Genomic DNA, 19,817 nt, shown 5'->3' with positions numbered 1-19,817 from the left:
AAAGAAAATATCGTGGAATGTAAGCGAGCCCATACCAACATATATTATTACATACCTACTCTTTGGCCCATACATTTCACGACTATTCTCTTTATGCACAGACTGTACATATTATTTTCTTAGATTATTTTGTATATTATCAATATATTATAAAGCCTGACCAGTAATATATGATCATTGTCAAGATCATTCTCATTTATATGGCAACAGTTCAGTATAGTATGAACAATGTGGATTGGCAACTCGTTATTTTGACTTACATACTTTTACTCACTCTAATCATAATCAGTATCCAAATATTCGGTGTTCACATTTTTTTATTGTCGGTTTTTACCGTATAAAATTCATGTATTTTCTTACGCGTCACACATAGGTCAAAATTACCTTACATAGGATCTGCTACATTGTCAATGAATAAAATTGATTGTCTCCAAAGCCCATAGCAAAGAGAATAGAGTGTATAGAGAGTTATTGTCATAGTAAATTTTGTAGTCACTGTAAATTTATTGCCATCTATCGACACAAGATTAAAACTAAAAATTAATATCTATGTTATGTATATCTTTGCCCATAGTAAATATTTTTCAAACACATCTTTGTTACTGTACTTAAGTATTTCCTCGCTTATGTATAACATAACACTACAATAACCAAGTCGTAATAACCAGACTATAATGACATTTTGATTTGTTTACCTGTCAGCTCTGATGTTAATTTGGAAATGTTTCGTAGCGAAATAGTTTCATTTCCCGAACGGTTCTTTTCCAGCAGTTTATTATTTACATTATTTACAATGTTTCGCTCTTGATTATGTATAGTTATGGCCATTTTTTGTCATTTATTATTTAATATTCAACACTTAAGTATTATTCAAGTAAACCGCCACAATGACACTGACAACAGTGACAACCTATTATTAAAATTATTGCCAGTGTAAGAAATTAGTTCCAATGAAATTCCGCAACATGGCGCATGATCATATATTAATGGTCAGGCTTTACATACATTACATAATCAAAACTACTTGAACTCAAAATCTGGTTGGTTTCATCTGTAGGTACTTAAGTGACAATGACATTCAGCATGTGCAAAATGTCACAACACAAAAGTGCCTTTAAATAATTTACAGTTTTTTTAACAAACATCCCTCCATGTGAAATAAATAATATGAAGACCCCGGGCGAGGAGCAAGCTGAATCCCCCCAAAATACAGAACATGAAACCATACCTCCGGGCTAACAAAACATTAATGGTTCAAGTAAAGTTCATCACCTGTTCAGTTTGTTGTTTATCACTTTTTAAAAGTAAACTTTTAATATAATAACCCAAACATTTATGATATTACCATAATTAACCCAAACATATTTTCTTGGGCCCTGACTCCTAAAGGTAAAATGTGTAGGTACATATTATTACCTAAGTGCAAACTCTGGGAGCGTTAGCTGAAGGGGTGCTGTTTTTGGGATACATAGATATAGATTTGTATATATTAGGTATAGGTATAGTTATTAACATTAAGGACAGGAACCATAAATCAACTCACAAATATCTAAATAAATAATTATTTTTATGACCTTTAAAAGAAATCACGAGTTCGTCTTTTCACAGGGAAAAAAAGGGAAACCAAATTGAATAGCTTCGTGTTGTCTACAGATATGTTTTCTGCCACGCCACTGGTGAATACCTAGAGAATTCAAATACCTGTGTTAATTTCAGCAGCTGCGTTCCGCGTCGAGGCTGGGCCGCCTGCGCCTGCTTGCTGGAGAGTTCGCCGCCGACGTGTGTGCGATGTGGCGCTACGGCGCGCCTTTCCCCACCTTCCTCAAAATCGTTGGCACGCTCATCATGTGCCTACTGTTCATGTTGCCTATTCTCTACCCGCTATTTGTGATTATGATCACATACTATACATTTGAAGGACTATTTCTCAGGTATTTTCTCGGTAGTGTCATTCTTATTTTAGTTATGAAGAATTATTCGAATCTAAATTATCGTGGAATCACACTGGGTTATCTGCCGCATGAAAATAATGTCGGTTAAAATCTGGCCATTTCAGACAGTATTAAATGAACGACCCATAGTAATTACCTACAACATTTATGCATGTTATTGAACATACAATCATATACATATGTATCTAATGAATTATGCTGATTCACTGTGATTAATAGGGTGTGAATAATAAAACAAAGATATAATAAGCGTATACACAATTATAAAGTACGAAATACAATACCGTACCTTAATTTATAACGATTATTCTGATCTTCTCAAAAGTAACTGTTTGGATCGCCCCAATTATTGTTAAAAATGTAAACGCCGTTGGATTCGTCAAAATGAATTAATTTGAGCCCAAACTTGAGAGTTGAGAGGTTTATAATACTAGTAGCTAAGATCGAAGAGTCCACAATTCAACCCCTGATGGATCCATATCAGCTTTATGGTACCTACTAAATTATTATATTGTTGTCTGGAACACTTGCAAATTTTCATATCGATACTAGTACAAAATCGGTTCGAGAGATTTTATTACATTGTTATTAATTAGTTCGTTGTTTAGTACATACAAGTGAAGAATATTTTGCCGTACCGACTTTTGTGTTTGTGCCTAGAACACTAGTGGCTAGAACAAATTCATATCTTCATTTCAACTCTATGTGTAGTATATAGATTTGTGTGTCTGCATTAGTTTGCATACTGTTACGTTTGACCTAACAATTTTCCAAACGATTATTTTCGCATTATTTATGTTATTATATGTTCCATATTCCATGAAAGTAGGTAGGTCATATATATTTAATCAACGGTTAAATTTGTAATAGCGCATACAGATTTGGCGAGGCATGATATTTGCGCAAATAAATCTCTGCATTTATTTATTTTATGTTTGTGTAATATTTTCGTTTAGGTGTCTACTAAAAAAAGGGATGCGATGTTTCCCCAAACAAAATACTTAACACCAGGTGTAATTTTTGTCAGTTGGTGGCTGGTGCAACCGTGGCGGTTCTCACTATTGGCAATCGGACAGCGCGCGCTGGGGCTGGTGTTCCGGGTGCAACGTGTGCGCGAAGTGTGGAAGGTGCGCGACGTACTCACGCGCGCCATCCTGCTCGCACACTCCCTCGCCACATCCATCGACTACCTCTGCGTCATGCAGGGGCTCCTCGACGAGGCGTAGACCGACCGCAGCTCACGAGACATGTAAAAGGGCCGCGAGGTGCCCAGACATTGTGGAAGGTGCGCAAGTTGCTCCCGCTCGCCACCCTGCTCGCGCACTCCCTCGCCCTCGCGAGGGGCCTCGTCCGTCATAACCTCTGCTTCTTTGGAAAGTGGAAGATTAATAGGCGTAAGACGGACATTGACGAACCAAATTATTTCAAGCTACTAGCCAGTATGATATAGTTACATGTGACTGTGAAGGATTAATAGTGAATAATCAGATCACAATATGTATAATTACTTAAAGTTCTTACCTAATCCGCTGAGCCAAATACTACACTCAACTTAATGCATGCAATGGTAAATCAAAATGTATTTTAAACATAAAATTACAAAAGTCTGTTTTGATTATTTCCTAAAACTGGAAAAAAAAGGTAAGATTTAATAGAATTCCGCTCTAACCAAGCACCAAGGACCTGTTTGCATACCTACATGTAACTAGCTGAATTGAAATGAAATACTCAAGGCACATTCATATACGGCTAACAGTTAGTCTGGCTGCTGGCGAGCCGCTAGCGTCTACCATTATTTAAAATATTCCGCTAAGAGCCTGGTAATAGGAGCTGCGGGAGTGAGAGGGTGACAGCGGCAGTAAGAATGGGGGATTGAGGTTGGGGGTGGTAGTAAAATTACCTAACTATAAGGGAGTGAAGTAATTTCCTAGCGTCGGCGTAGTGAACAATTTTTGTGCCTTGATACCCTCGCAACGCCCAAGATTCCACTTTTAGGACCACTCGCTATGCTCGTCGTTCAATTTTGGAACCTTTCGCTTACTCAGGTATCAATATTATTAACACTAGAATGCTTAACATTTAGATTTCATATATGGTGTCCACTCACTGCCAATGTTGTTGATTTTATTTCTTATAATAAGTATAGACATAGACACGGTCTGTACAGTAGAAGTTAGCAGCATTTCCTCGCTGTATCATTATGCTTATCCGTTTACGTACCTACCTACCCATGGAAACAACTTATTATCTACAACTATTCAGAACTAACCTGATAATTCGCATCCTGGGGTTCAACACTTTGACAATATTGACGTTATCTGTGTAAGATACTCTTAGATAATGTGACACTTAAGATACCGTTACCTTTCGGCCTCGGAGAAGAACTCTGTTGACCACGTCTCGTATCGCAGTAACACGCCGGGGTCCGTCAATGCCACACGAAGCCATGGCGTTGACATCAATATTCGGAGTATTGGCGCTCTGTCACTTGTGAGTATGAAATAATTTATGTTTTCAAATCCCTTCCTACTAATCAGTGTGTAATTATCGAACATTGCATAAAGCTGCAGTTAACGCGAGTTACTCACGAAATAACGCAAACAAGTTCTTATCGGTAGAGATCGATCATTGGTCGATTTGAACCCCGATTACCTAGATGTTAGCTACCGAGAAATAATGGCTGCGCAAGCGACTAGGTACTATATTTAAAAATTAACGTAAATAGACACAATGACATATACTCACAAAGACAGTTATAAATAAACAGACCAGCATGTTATATTTTTGTAGGTATGTTAAATGTATTTAATTCAAATCAAATATCGCTTGATAGGAGCGCCTAGGTACCCATCCTTAATAGCACGTGATTCTTTTATGGATGAGTTGATTATGTAAATGTATAAGTACTTAGGTGTACCTACTTATTATGATTGGGATTCTTTAGACTCCTATTTAAAATATATCCCATAGTTCTTAATTCGCTGATATAAGAGCTGTGGGACGTATTTGTGAGTTGATTTGTGCACCCATATTTTTACAGTTGACCTTATCATAGTTAATATTTATTTTAAGAAATAATTCGTTAGATATTATATTATCACATCAAGCCATATCTGTGCGTGCAGTCTGCTAAATCAAAACAAGGATATGATTTCGCATAGATAGGTATCATATCGGCCTAAGTTTAATGGTTGCTAAACGGACACATTTAAACACGGGACACGGATGCATTATCACTATTATCAGAATGTATCATACAAATGATATCAACCAATTACCTACCTAGATGCAATTATAAGAGTTTGCAACATAGAACATTTTTAATTTTTATTGTATTATTCCGCGGTTTTCACTTTGATTATGAGATAGGGCCGTGCGCCTTAAGAGGCTATCGTATGCTCCTCCGCGACGACCTCCAAAATCATGATAATATTTACTACATATTTTATACATTTAGGCTGATCAGATGTTCTGTTTTCCATGGGATACCCCAAAACGTCTAGAATACCTATAGGTAGGTATTCATTATTTTATTATTTGTATCTCTTATAAACTCACGGGTATATACATCCCGGTCATTTGATAGGCGTGCGTGGAGATACAGATCCAACACGTAGAGCCCCTTTGGAGAAGTTTGCTGTTGTGTAATTATTATTATTAATCTGAACTTCCAGGGAGCGCTTTCCTTACCCCTTTACCGAAAAGTTATCATTTAATTCTGAGTAAAATATAATCCTCTTGTCTTATACCCACACAATTTATGTATGTTATAGAGGAGCAGCGCACACCAAATTTCCGGATGGGTTCACGTTTGGCGTGGCCACAGCGGCTCACCAGATTGAAGGCGCATGGAATGTTAGCGGTGAGAAAATATGAAAATATACAACTTAGAGCTGTTTCCCACTGACGTCCAGTTTTTTGCGAGTACGGTTTTTTGCAGGATCCAGTTTTCTGTAGTATGCATGCAGGATCCCGCAAACAGAATCCTCGTGTGAAAGTTACTATATTGGCACCTATACTATTAAAACGGGGTCCTGCAAAAAACCGTACCGGCAAAAAACTGGACGTCATTGGGAAAAAGCTCTTACTGTACAAATTCGCACCAGATATACAAAGTAACGTACCTACCTATGCCATTTAGGTACTTAACATCGATTGCCGGATGTCATTGAGCACATACAACATAAGCACTTAATCAATAATAAATTTATCTACAGTGTTCATATTATTGATAATGATAACCAGTCCAAAATGCACTTTTAACTAATACATTTGTTGGCTTAATCCACGTCTCGGTGACAGTCAAGTTCCAAATCGATTAGATAATTATGGTTGTTATTCCTTAAATAACTTAAGTACATTCAATATCTCCTAGATAGGTAAGATAGGTATTGAATGTTCAGTTCTGATAAATATGGAACTATTCCGGAAGGCGAAGCTATTATTAACACAAAATAATTAGGAAGTTGAAGCCATTAAGCGCGCACCATGCTCTCTAGCTGCATCAATGTAGCACGTAGCGCTGCACTTGTTCCCTGAAATAATGTACCTACATAATTTTACTAATATTAAAAAATCATCAACATTTTGATGCATGTCCAGGCAAGTCGGAGAACGTGTGGGACCGGCTATCACACACCCGGCCGGAGATGATCGCGGACGGTACCAACGGCGACATCGCCTGCGACTCCTACCACCGCTACCTAGAAGATGTAGAGGAGCTGGCGAACCTCGGCGTGGACTTCTACCGCTTCTCCCTGTCCTGGGCTCGTATCCTGCCCACCGGCCGCGTCGACCACATCAATGAAGATGGCGTGCGTTACTACAATGATCTTCTCGACGCTTTGGCGCAGAAGAATATCGAGCCATTGGTAATTTATAGGTTATTTATGTGCAGACGGGTCGAATGGCGACGTGTCCTGGGTCTGTATCACCGGTACCCCGAATATATGGAAGAGCTAGTATAACCTTAATATGAATTTGTAGCGCTTTTCACTGGCGTAAACCGTAGTAGAATACGTATAATTAAAATGTAACTAAGGTACAGTGTTGTCACATCTACCAATTTTTAGGTAGATCTACCTATTTTACCTGCGTCCTACCTATCTACCACCTTCGACGTCAAATCTACCTATTTTTTTCAAAATATTACGGTATAAGCAATTTTCCTCCATGCGTGTAACAAAACGTTACTTACGCGGCAAATTTGAAAAAATGTAGGCGCGAAGGGATATCGTCTCATAGAAAATTTGATTTTCGTGCCTTTTTCTACTGACAAGATTTGCTTGATTTGCTTGTTCATAAATATTTTTAATAAGTACATTTTTAATAATTGTACTCTGACAAGCTAGCGTTTCAGTACAAAAATGGGGCAAATTTAAAAATATAAGCGAGAAGGATCGATATTTCATACAAATTTTGAATTTCGCGCCTTTTTTTTCTGACTAAAGCTAAGTAGGTAGATCTACCTATTTTTCATTTTAAATTCTACCTATTTCTACCAATTTTTGCATCGTGTTCTACCACTTAGACAAAATTGTATGTGACAACACTGCTAAAGGTACCTAAACTAAGGAAACTTACTAACATTTTTATATCCAACCTAATGTTCCATAAAGAGGGTATACTTACTTATGTACGAACCGACCCGATAAAATGTGCTTTTTTTACACAGGTAACATTATTCCACTGGGACCTCCCCCAAACCCTCCAAGACCTCGGCGGCTGGGCCAACCCCAAAATGATTGACTATTTCCGCGACTACGCCGACGTGTGCTTCAGACTGTTCGGCGGCAAAATCAAGTCCTGGATCACCTTTAACGAGCCCTACGAAATCTGCGAAGATGCGTACGGAGACGAAAAGAAGGCCCCTGCCATCGACAGCCACGGCGTCGGCTGCTATCTCTGCAGTGACACACTTCTGAAGGCTCACGCTGAAGCGTACCATCTGTATAACGAAACGTACAGGCCTGTGCAAGACGGAAGGATAATGATCTCTATCAACTCTATTTGGTACGAGCCAATCGATCCAGAGAACGCGGAACTTGTTGCGCTTGCTGAAGTAGCCAATCAGTTTAAAGTAAGTAAATAAGTACCAAATGTAATTCATACACAGAGCTAGTGGGTGTAGTCGAAAGGATCTGCTAAGATCATTGACTTAATATGGCTAATATATATATGGTATATCACACACACACTAATGTCGGATTTGCATAAGGACTTAACCCAGGTGGCTGCACAAATAGGTACATCAGCTCATTCAGGTCCCTGCACTTTGTCTTGTTCAAGCCTTGTTAATGCATTTGTTTTTGAAAACTCCAAAATCCCCTTTAAATTCCTTTCCTTCATATTCCTTTTGCATCAAGTTACCGAATAAACGTTCCTTCATCAACTGCGCTTTTGGATATTTTCTGATGCAATAATAAACCTTAGGTACACGGTCATTATGTTGTTCTTGTGTTTACAGTTTGGCTGGTTCGCACACCCCATCTTCACAGTAGAAGGCGGCTACCCTGCTCTAATGGTTAACAACGTAGCTCGACAAAGCGAAGCCGAAGGCTTGCCGAAGTCTCGCTTGGAACAATTCGACGACTACTGGATCAACAGGATCAAGGGAACTTCGGATTTCCTCGGCATCAACCACTACACGACTCATATCATAACGGCAGCGGGCGTGGACCCCATCGCCAAGTCGCCCTCTTGGCTAAAGGATATTGGAGCAGTTACTACTATGGAAGTAGGAGATGACTCTGCTTCGGAATGGCTTAGGGTAAAATCAATTTTTAAATGATCTTCCTAGGTTCTTGTTACTCCACAATTAAATATGAGTAGGTAATAATATCGTACCTGCATTAGCATAAATTATCGAAAAAAGAATCGCTCTTAAAAACATTGTATACTTACCTATTGTATTGTTTAGTTATCTGTGATAAATATAATAACCTAATATACCTACATATATATTTCAGGTGGTGCCTAAAGGCTTCGCCAATCTGCTGCGCTGGTGCAAGAGCAGCTACAACAACCCACCGATTTACATTACGGAGAATGGTTTCTCAGACCGCGGCACTTTGGAAGACTACGGTCGCATCAAGTATTTCAATGTGAGTTTATCTTAAGTACTAATCTGAGTGTTAAGTGTGGTAGGTATCGTTTGCGTCTTAAAAGTTAAAAATACAGAAACTTTCTATACTTCTTTTTTAGCATTAGAAGAAAAGGTTAACAAAAACAATCTTGACGTGTCCTTTTATTGAAAAAAGCTTTTTAAAAACTTATGAAAGCAAAAGAATGTAAATGAACGTATGTATATTATGGTTTATAATTGATGCATATGGCGTGACTTATAATTCAAAAGTGTTTTTCAATAAAAATACACATCAAGATCGCTTACCTTCATTCTAGTGCTAAAAAAACGAAGAATTGGTACAAAGTATATGGAAATTTGAATGTAATGTGTACAAAGTTTGACCTCTGTTTAGGATTATCTATCGGCAATATTGGAAGTAATGTACGAGGATGGTGTCAACGTGTTGGGCTACACAGCTTGGACCCTGATGGACAACTTTGAATGGCGTGCTGGATTCTCGTAAGTGTCATATAAGTACCTACCTATTTCGAGCCGCGTTGACGAAACTGGAATACGCAGTAATGCACTTAATCTTAGATTAACGTACATAGATGTATTGCAACCTACTGAGAAATAATAGTACCATTAGGTATCTAATATTCAAGTAAATAGGTAAATGATAATAAGGGGATTGTTCAAATATTTGTGAACACCTTGGCCGCCCATATATCTGATGATGGTGATTGTAAAGGTACAGGTCAGAGTTATTTCTGTATCCGATATGAGAATCAGTGTTGCCAGATGGTCACAAAAGTCACATTTTTCGTGACTTTTCGCCTTCTCGTGTGACATGTGCGTGACTTACGATCTTGAGGCAATTTTTGTGACTTTTTAAGCTAGTTGAATTTTGGACAAGTTTAGTTCTGCAATTTGTATTATTTAGGAACGCGGTGAACGCACCCAAGTTGACTCTTGCACTGACACCTTGACGTTACATTGACCATCATGTTTATTATAATAGTCGTAGCAAGATGAGACTTGTTACCTTGACATCTGCCCCTACCTACACCTCCACCCCTGCTGCTCCCGTCGCTACATCTGCACCTGCCTACACCTCCACCCCTGCTGCTCCCGTCGCCGCTTCTGCTACCACCACCGCAACTACCAATACTTATCCATCCTACGCCGCTGCCGCCGCCGCTGTAACCACCACCACAGCACCAGCTTCTCCTATCCTACTACCAGTCCAGCCCGTTATTCGCTCCAGTCCCAAGGCAAGAACAAACAACGATTCCAAACCTAACAAAAACAAAGACAATCAAGTGTCTACTACTCCTGCCGCACCGCTTAAGGTACCACCATCAACATCTCGCGAAACAAATCCAACCCAAAATGGCCTATCAGAAATTAACGACCATAGAAAGTCACTAAAGGGAATCACACGGGGCTGTGCTACCACTTGCATTTCTCAACTCCAAGCGTCTGAATGGATGAGACAAATTCACCTATATTATGTGAAGTTGGGAACCCCCGATGATGTAGTTAAAAATCATTTAAAAGTTATTACAGGTTATGATTGTGACACATTTAAAGTTGAATGTCTTAAATCCCGCGGTCAATATGCTTCATTTAAGCTTACTGTGCCATCGAGTCTGTTAGATAGAATTATGATCCCTGATAACTGGCCAAAAGACGTATGTGTCAAACCTTGGAATCAGCCCTTTCGACAAAATTACGCAGACAAAAACAATACATAACAAAAACCGCTTTACTAGAATACAAATAATATACCAAAATGTTAGGGGACTACGTAGCCGAACCTCGCTCTTTTATAGAAATGCCCTCGCAAGTGCCTGTGACATATTTGCGCTCACTGAAACATTTCTAACTAGCTCGATACAAGATGCTGAGCTCTTCCCGTCGGACTACACCGTGTTCCGTAAGGATAGAGCAGGCGACGCGGGATGGGGAGGAGTTCTGCTAGCAGTGAAAAATATTTACAAACCTCAGTTAGTAATTCAAATTGATGGCTTGACACCAGACATGGAGATATTATTTGTTATACTTCATATTAAAAATAATAAAATTCTTATATGTGTAGCATACCTACCGCCAAATTATAATAGAGATCAGTATCTTCGCGTACTAACGTGTATTGAGAATGCAATTTGTACATTTTCTACCATAAAATCCATTATTATTGGCGATTTCAACCTCTCCTCATGCACAAAAACTGTAGTTGACCAATTTAACTGTTTCATCGAATTTTGCAAACTTAGGCAATTAAACAAAATTTGTAACGAATATGGAGGCATTTTGGATTTAGTTTTAACTAGTCTCAGTGACGTGTGCGTGGGTAGCGATGTCGAGCCGTTGATACCAATAGATCCATATCACCCACCTTTAGGAGTGACTGTCACCCTGCCAAGAGGACAGGCAAGACGGACCACATTATCTTCACCGTCACGTAGTGTTGAACATAGTGATGCTCCGACCGGATGGAATTTTTTTAAAGCTGATTTCCCTGCCTTGTATAGAGAACTAGAGTCTATTGACTGGTCTGATGTTCTTAATTCAAATAACATTGATTCTGCGGTAGACGTTTTTTACAAAAAACTCTACGGCGTTTTCAATGTTACTGTGCCCAAACGTTTACCCAAAACTAAAGTATATACATATCCATCGTGGTACACACCGGAAATCAAAAAATATATCGAACTAAAATACTATCACTTAAAGAAATTTAAATCATTAGGCCTACAATTTAACCTCGAAATGTTTAAATACTACAGGTCTCTCGTAAAGGAGTTAATTAACAAATCTTATAAAAAATATCTTCATGATATTGAATGTAATATAAGTAAAAACCCTCAAGAATTTTGGAAATATGTAAAAAGTAAACAACAGAATAGAAACATAATATCTGAATACATATATAAAGGTAAAACAGTCGTTGATCAAGAAGCAGTCGATGCTTTTGCGTCCTTCTTCAGCTCCGTATTCCAGCCTGAAGCTCCGCAACTAGATCCCAAAAAAGCGGAACTGGAGGCTGGTAACAACAATGAATCTATGATTGCTATCCCAACTATCAGTATTTCAGAAATCAGAGCCGCTATTCGGAAACTCAAACCTAAGTCGTCAGCTGGGCCTGATGGTATACCCCCTTTTCTAGTTAAGGACTGTGTATGCTTGTTAGAACACTCGTTACTTCACATATACAACCTATCACTCAAGCTGGGCGTATATCCATCCCAATGGAAGGTCTCAAGAGTGACCCCAATTCCTAAGATAAGTAAGTCCTCCGATATCACAAACTTCAGGCCCATTGCTGTATTGTCCGTGTTTGGAAAAGTGTTTGAGACCATTCTAAACCACTGCTTACTTAATCAGATAAATCGTAAATTAGTAGATTGTCAACATGGATTCCGCGCTTCACGATCCACTACTACCAACCACATTTGCTTCTTTGATAGCGTTTTGCGCCAAATGGATACTGCACGACAAGTTGATGTTGTTTATTTCGACTTCAAGAAAGCTTTCGACTTAGTTGACAACGATACTCTCCTATGCAAACTGTCAGCCTTAGGTTTCACCCCTCAACTTCTTGTTTTCTTCTCTGACTACCTCAGGAATCGCACACAATATGTCCAATTAAACTCTTACCAATCTGAAAGGTATTACACTCGTTCCGTTGTTAGTCAAGGTAGCACTCTGGGGCCTACTCTTTTCTTAATCATGGTCAATGATCTGCCAAGTAATATATCAGGCGTGGAATCACTATTCTATGCGGATGATCTTAAAATAATTCAACCGGTCGTAAATCCATCCGACTGTACGGTACTGCAACAAACAATCAACATGGTTGACAGCTGGAGTAAAACAAACCGCTTGTACCTAAATGAATCTAAGTGCAAAGTAATAAGTTTTAGCCGGTCTGTAGATCCTATCCTCCAGACATATACTCTTACTAACATTCCCCTTGACCGAGTAACAGAAATAAAGGATCTAGGGTTAACACTCGACACTAAGCTAAACATGCACTCACACATTATAAATATCTGCAAAAGTGCCTACAAAATTTTAGGGTTCATTATTAGAACGACTTCTGAATTTGGTGACCCTAAAATCGCAATAATTATTTATAATGCCTATGTTCGCAGCAAGCTTGAGTACAATTCTATCGCATGGGACCCTCGGGAAGCAAAATATACCATAATGGTCGAGCGCGTCCAACGTAAATTTGCTAGACATCTTTACAAAAGGTATTACGGATACTACCCGTACTTATTTCCGTCATCCTTTGTATTGGGAATGGTAGGGTTAGAGTCTCTCGAGCTAAGGCGTAAGCAAACGCTTGCCTTACACTATTGTCTGCTTTTAAGAAATCGTATTGACAACCCATCCGTTCTGGAGCGTATGCGTATTTTCACCCCAGACAACTACATAGCTGCAGTAGGGCGTAGCGCACGTAGAGCCAGAAACCTTTTTGCATATCCAAATGTTCGCACCTATCACGGTTCAAACGCACCCACGTACCGAGCAATAGAATTACTAAATAACTTCATAGCTACAGTCCAAAACGCAGACATATTCGCAGACAAGTGGCCGTCCCTACAACGTAGTATCAGGATTTTTTTAAACTCTACCTATGTTATTTAATATCAGATTCTTTTTTTATGTCTATGTAACTTAGTAATACATAATATGTATGTTCAATTATAAAGATAAGTGTGTAATACAATAAGTGTACCTACTAATTTTATGATACTGACTGATACTGACAACATATGTACCTAATTAACAGTATAAGTGCCTTGGCTGGAGCTGTAAACTTATACATAGTGTTTGAATAAAGAATAAAGAATAAAGAATAAAGAATGACGGTGTCATTTAGTTTGATAGTAGTGGTTATTTTGTTTAGTGTATGATTCATTTCTTTTAGCCTCATATCTCGAATATCTGTACGAATAGCATTATAATTACTTCGGACAAAAGCTTTATCACAAAATTTTCTACAATATTGGTTATGTTCATTTTTACTCTGCGATCAATACTTTAGGAGCTACAGGCTGTTAAAGTTAAATAAGAGATAAAAAATAGACGGTTTAAGAAATCGTCGTTTTTTCGTAATTGTTCATCATAAACAAAAATAGTTTAGGATTAGCAAGCTAAGCGATCTGCTGATATAATATAAAAAAACCGACCAAGAGCATGTCGGGCAATGCTCAGTGTAGGGTTCCGTAGTTACCCGTCCGTCAAACTAGACTATTTGCAAAAACTCAAAAACTGCTAAACCGATTAGGTTCGCTATATTTTTCCTTGAAAGTCTTTACTAAGTTTTACTTTCACGATTTTTTTTATTTTTTTTGGACCCATATTTTCGGAAATAATCGATCTGAAAGAAAAAAAGTTGTGTTTTCCCCTTTAGTTCCCCTAACTTTTGAACCATGGGTCCAAAAAATATGAAAAAAATCAAAACATATAGCTTAGTAAAGACTTTCAAGGAAAAATATAGCGAACCTAATCGGTATAGCTGTTTTTGAGTTTTTGCGAATAGTCTATTTTGACAGACGGGTAACTACGGAACCCTACACTGAGCATGGCCCGACATGCTCTTGGCCGGTTTTTTTTATATTTTATCAGCAGGTCACTTAGCTTGCTTACTCCAAACTAAAATTTTTATTTATGATGAACAATTAAGAAAAAGACGACGTTTTCTTAAATCGTCTATTTTTTATCTCTAATTTAACTTTAACAGCCTGAAGCTCCTAAAGTATTGATCGAAAGGTAAAAATAAACATAACCAAATTTGTAGGAAATTGTATGATAAAACTTTTGTCCGAAGTAATTATAATGCTATTTGTACATATTTTCGAGATATGAGCAAAAATATGAAAAAAGGTACCTTTAACACTCCATGCACTCTCAGCACACCCCCTACCCTCGAGGACTTTTAGTATGTTTATCTGGACACCATACGGTATACCTGTACCAATTTTCAAAACTACACGAATTATTTCCGCAGATTTTTCTAATTTGCTTGGGTTATTGAAAACCTTAATTTTTTAACTTTCTCATTGACCCCCCAAAAGTAGCCCCCATGCTTAAAATTCATTTGTTTACGTTACATGTTCGTCGTCGTTAGATGTTCGTCTTTGGGGCACTAATTTACATATGTGTACCAAATTTCAACTTAATTGGTCCAGTAGTTTCCGTGAAAATAGGCTGTGACAGACGGACAGACAGACAGACAGACAGACAGACGCACGAGTGATCCTATAAGGGTCCCGTTTTTTCCTTTTGAGGAAAAATCATATAAGGTTAGTAGATTTTTTGTGAAATATATTATTTTCTGAATTTCTTCTAACAAAATCGATTTACCTACCCATACAATACAATAATATAAAAATGTGACTAGAGCAGCAAAAACGTGACTTTTAGGGAAATGAAACGTAACTTATTACTCCAGAGCCCTGGCAACACTGATGAGAATGTAAGCTACGGATAAAAGTAATAAAAGGTGCATCTGCCCCACTCATCTGACCTTACTTAGAAAACGTATTTTATAATTTGTTTTCCAGGCCATTGCTATAATAAACATTTCAAAATCATGTGCATCCTTATTTGGTTCCTGTTTTGTTGAATTTCTTATAAAAAAATAAACCGTACTATGTTTTTATTTTTTTTAGGGAGCGTTTCGGTTTCTACTACGTGGACATCACAGACCCGACGCGGCCGCGGACGCCTAAACTATCGGTGGAATACTACCGCCAGCTCACCGCCACACACGAGCTCCCGCAGGACGACCGCTTCAAGGACCCCACTGTAAGCCTTCACACTCTCATCTATAATGCCCACTGTATGACGGTTTGGTTTGTGTCGATGGAGTACTATTGCCAGTTCACCGCCACACGCGAGCTCCCTCAAAACCTTCGATATCTTCGTAAGCCCTGCTTTTCCACACAAATCCTCAACTTCTTATAATGTAGTAGAATAGTAGTACATTTGAAGTACTCGCTGCGCTCGTGGTTCAATTTTGGAATCTTTCGCTTGTTGGGTATCAATATTAGCACGATAGGTTAAACAAAAACTTTGCTACCTTGTAAAACAAATAAATATTATAATACCCACTGTGCAGGACCGTTTGCTTGAAATAAATAGAACCTTAATCGATTTCTTAGATTTCAATGAAAAATCAATTGTTTTCGGGCAAATTTTTTTACTACTTGTTCACATCACCCTGTGATGTCGGGCGTTTTGGGTACCCCGAGAAAACCAACTTCGTTTCACATTTTTTTCTACATTGTAGTCCTATATCATATATTGGGTTGAAAAATACAAAATAATTAAGACCATAAATTAAAAGTGATATCAGGCACCATTAATGATTCAATACTATAATAAAGCGAAGCTTGGTACTTTATTTATTTATTTGTGTAAATATGTGTAGGTATGTATTAAGTTTTACTATATTTCCACAGACGCGGATGGGCTGATAAATCCTTGGGTGACTTTTTGTATTATAAGTATGTATAAATATATATAAATATTTAAGTTTATTGGTAAGCATAGAAATAATTTTAATGTCAAACAATAATTGGTACTGTTTTGTTGCTTCGCAGGTTTTCAAAACCGAGTTATAGGACTCCCACACTTCACATATACAAGACTAGTCGCAAATAAAAGAAATAATATGTATTAAAACAAATATTTATTTAATTCATATAAGAATATCTAATTATCTACAATGAAATTATTGTAAATTAATATTCTAACCATAAATTTCATTGTCGTAACATAGATACACGAAACATAACTTACTACAAAGAAAACTCGCATCCGCGGTCAGCCAGTAAGAGATATGTATTAAAATTATGACGGCTACACTACTTAAGAAATAAACGATTATGAAATATAATATTGTTCTGAATATTATTCTGTCTACATAAAAGCGGGGACCGTTAGCTGTATGGAATGTTTTTGTGGCTCCGGCCGTCGAGTCCCGGACGGTCACAAACAGAATAACTAGACGTAGACGTACACATTTGAAAAATACGCGGTGGCTCGGTTTACACTGCAGAATTATAAAAGACTTCTTCTACTGCCAAAGCCGGTAGTAAGCCACGATTTATTTTGTGACATGTGACATCTACTATTAGTTATTTTGTGTGTGTTGGTCTTGGTTATTAAAGACGGACGCGACGAGCGGCAGTTCGCAGAGTCATGCGGGCGCCAGCCACGAACAAACATTGCAACACTTAGGTAATGGAAGACATATGACCGCGAGAGTGGCACGTGGTAGACCTACCCTTTATCTCACGAAATTTAAAAGCTACAATTTGCTAACAATTTTATAAGTTTACCTAATAGATTAAATGTTATACTATTTATTTTCTAAAATGTAGTCGAGTAACTTGTAAAATTTCATGAGACAATCAGATAGTTTACACATGTACCTATTATTCCACCGGCACGCAATAGTAAGTGTTGATGTGTGTTCAAACATTGCACACGTACCTAAATATCTGTGAGATGGCAGTCGTATTTGACATCGTGTCTAGCGCCAGCATTACAATAAAATCGACACTGTCAATTGTTTTACTTTGCTCTGTCGAAGTGATTATAATGTAAGAATTTGTATAGCGAATACAGAATAATGAACCGAAGAATATGAGCATAGTATATGTGGGGCGCGAGTTTACAGAACACGACATACTTAACCTTTTCAGCGCCATATCTATGTAATACCGAGTCTCTATGACTCTATAATGTACTGACTGTTTTCCTGATATGTCTCGCCTCTGGCGCGAAAAGACTAAATACGGCGATCCACAGAATACAAAATTAAATGTACCATAAACCCAGCACCGTTACGTCTACTTACAATACTTACACAGATGCTTATAGAAACCGAAGAGTACATTAAGTCTTATAAGATTAATAATAGTACGTCACTAATATGGCAAAGTTTTCAATGTAGCGTTTCATATTAAAGTCCTAATTTATTGTCGCACTTTCAATCGAGTTAGGTATATTAAATTTCATAAAAAAATCTAAAGACTAGGTGGGCTAAAACACATTTTTTCCTTTCTGACCTAACTTCACTCGGAAGAGATAGAAAAATAATTATAATAAAAGACGATAATACTTAAGTATGTAGCGGTAAATGATAATCATTCAACGATGATGGTTGGCTCGGCACAGAGTGGATGCTTTATTGCGTTCACTGTCCACTGTTGACTTGACCGTCCAGCACCGACACATGACAAGGCACTGACAGCGCGGCCGTCCCGTCCCGGCCGCTTCATTTATTCCCTAATGTTAATTAGCTAGCTGCACCCATACACATAGATTAAATTCTAAACAAATTTAATTTATAAAAGTGTATATTGAAATTTAGCCAGCAATCCTTATCTAGTCTACTATTAAGCTATATAACTATAGATACTTATGCGTACCTATTTATAATCTCGATAAAATACACAAGGACGGTGTAAGTAGGTAGGCGAAACGAGATAATTCCAACTATAAGTAGATCTGTCCGATTACATGACGTCGACGTCACCTCAAAATCTGCACGTGTAAATATTTTTATTTTACCTAATACATACCACAATAAATATATTTTTAATAAAGGCACAACAAGGCACTGTTCCATCGAGATGTTATCACAATTTTATTAATCAAAGTCGATTAAACTTTATTCAGTTTATTTTATACCTACTTAGTCAAAAAAAGGATAGGATTTCCATTAGTCTTAAAGCTAAAGATTATTGGAAACCTAGCTTACTATTAGTATTGCAACACTGCTACTTTCGGCGAAGAAAGAAGGCTTGCATCGAAACTACGAGTCAATAGTCCTCAGCCGCGCGCGAGCACTATACAAGTGACGAGGCTTTACATAGTGACTAGCCATTATTACAGTCATGGCCTACCACTTAAGGTTACCTACTTGGCAATTACCATAGCTCTACATTTTGCACTTAACCAAAATGGACACTACACAGTATACATTCTATAATACTTAACGCAGAAGTCGAAATCGAAATAAGCAACGCCGAATGCCCTTTCACTGTTAAGTATACATGTAGTACAGCGATTATACAGAGCGTAATTCTATCTCGTTTGAATAAATGCAGAGACTTCAAAAAAACAATACTGTATTACTTACACGTGAGAGTCATACCGGGCTATACCGTACCAACATAACCATAGTCACACGACATAAACACTTCATACACACGCAACTAGTCAATGTCTGCAATGTACACGATATACATTTGGTATTGGGTCGGGTCTCCCCGCCGGGCCCTAGAGCCAGGTGAGCACGTTGTCCGGCTTGTTGGGCGTCGAGTTGATTAGCGACTGCACGTCATCCAACAATATGTCTGCCGTGAATTCTCCCATCTGAAATTGCAGTTTGGTTATATCAGTAAAATGAATCACTAACTATATAAGCATAAATAATGAGAGAATAAAGAATTATAACGAATCATACCACTCAATTTAATTCAATTGCCGCTATCGTCTACCGTTTTAATGTTTTCCATGTTTTTTTTTTGAGATTGAAAAACTTAAAGAATTGGGGCAGATTTGACAGTACGAGTAGACTTACAACCGAGTATTTTTAAAGAGGGTAGGTACAGTGGCGTTCAAAGGTGCATGGATAGATGTCGACCGTAATGCCTTAATATTACGGTTGAAACATCTTCATGCACTTTTGAACGCCAGTGTACGTACAGCAAGCTGCAAAATAGCATGGACACATTATGGATGACATCATTCATAAAAAGGCCATG

The 19,817-nt window shown here is 37.9% G+C and overlaps 3 protein-coding genes across 9 annotated transcripts in view; 2 read left to right on the top strand and 1 right to left on the bottom strand.

Moving 5' to 3' along the window:
• The first annotated feature begins 1,038 nt into the window (after nucleotides 1-1,038).
• On the top strand, nucleotides 1,039-3,991 carry LOC134789840 (uncharacterized). Of its 2 annotated transcripts, none has more exons than XM_063760505.1 (3): nucleotides 1,039-1,258; nucleotides 1,717-1,931; nucleotides 2,980-3,991. In XM_063760505.1, exons 1-3 carry the CDS (start codon nucleotides 1,217-1,219, stop codon nucleotides 3,176-3,178), a joined length of 456 nt encoding a protein of 151 aa, XP_063616575.1. In that variant the 5' UTR covers nucleotides 1,039-1,216; the 3' UTR covers nucleotides 3,179-3,991. The 2 variants fall into 2 exon arrangements, with proteins under 2 accessions (XP_063616575.1, XP_063616576.1); XM_063760506.1 differs by having other exon boundaries at nucleotides 1,040-1,258; nucleotides 1,720-1,931; nucleotides 2,980-3,985.
• On the top strand, nucleotides 3,197-16,936 carry LOC134789821 (myrosinase 1-like). Of its 3 annotated transcripts, XM_063760474.1 has the most exons (10): nucleotides 4,289-4,442; nucleotides 5,726-5,814; nucleotides 6,555-6,823; nucleotides 7,627-8,031; nucleotides 8,419-8,721; nucleotides 8,921-9,055; nucleotides 9,431-9,537; nucleotides 15,708-15,843; nucleotides 16,500-16,544; nucleotides 16,641-16,936. In XM_063760474.1, the coding sequence occupies exons 1-9, from the start codon at nucleotides 4,384-4,386 to the stop codon at nucleotides 16,512-16,514; spliced, it is 1,518 nt and encodes a 505-aa protein (XP_063616544.1). In that variant the 5' UTR covers nucleotides 4,289-4,383; the 3' UTR covers nucleotides 16,515-16,544; nucleotides 16,641-16,936. The 3 variants fall into 3 exon arrangements, with proteins under 3 accessions (XP_063616545.1, XP_063616544.1, XP_063616543.1); XM_063760475.1 differs by lacking the exons at nucleotides 4,289-4,442; nucleotides 16,500-16,544 and adding an exon at nucleotides 3,197-3,237; XM_063760473.1 differs by lacking the exon at nucleotides 16,500-16,544.
• The window catches only part of LOC134789824 (transcriptional coactivator yorkie), a 64,182-nt gene continuing 61,077 nt past the window's right edge, over nucleotides 16,713-19,817 (bottom strand). For 3 of the 4 annotated variants that reach the window (XM_063760480.1, XM_063760481.1, XM_063760478.1), the window contains one exon: nucleotides 16,713-19,425. In XM_063760480.1, the coding sequence (XP_063616550.1) occupies nucleotides 19,330-19,425 (96 nt within the window). In that variant the 3' untranslated portion in view covers nucleotides 16,713-19,329. The remainder of the gene's footprint in view (nucleotides 19,426-19,817) is intronic. The other variant, XM_063760479.1, reaches the window with a different exon arrangement.

The sequence above is a fragment of the Cydia splendana genome, chromosome 4 (assembly GCF_910591565.1).
Source record: "Cydia splendana chromosome 4, ilCydSple1.2, whole genome shotgun sequence".
Lineage (NCBI taxonomy): Eukaryota > Metazoa > Arthropoda > Insecta > Lepidoptera > Tortricidae > Cydia > Cydia splendana.
This window is presented reverse-complemented; position numbering and strand designations above follow the sequence as displayed.

Coding starts and splice junctions, on each gene's coding strand:
- LOC134789840 (XM_063760505.1), top strand. CDS start 1,217: ATGAAACCATACCTCCGGGCTAACAAAACATTAATGGTTCAA. Junction 1,259..1,716: donor ACAAAACATTAATGGTTCAA/GTAAAGTTCATC, acceptor TGTTAATTTCAG/CAGCTGCGTTCCGCGTCGAG. Junction 1,932..2,979: donor TTTGAAGGACTATTTCTCAG/GTATTTTCTCGG, acceptor AATTTTTGTCAG/TTGGTGGCTGGTGCAACCGT.
- LOC134789821 (XM_063760473.1), top strand. CDS start 4,384: ATGCCACACGAAGCCATGGCGTTGACATCAATATTCGGAGTATTGGCG. Junction 8,722..8,920: donor CTGCTTCGGAATGGCTTAGG/GTAAAATCAATT, acceptor TATATATTTCAG/GTGGTGCCTAAAGGCTTCGC. Junction 9,538..15,707: donor GAATGGCGTGCTGGATTCTC/GTAAGTGTCATA, acceptor TATTTTTTTTAG/GGAGCGTTTCGGTTTCTACT.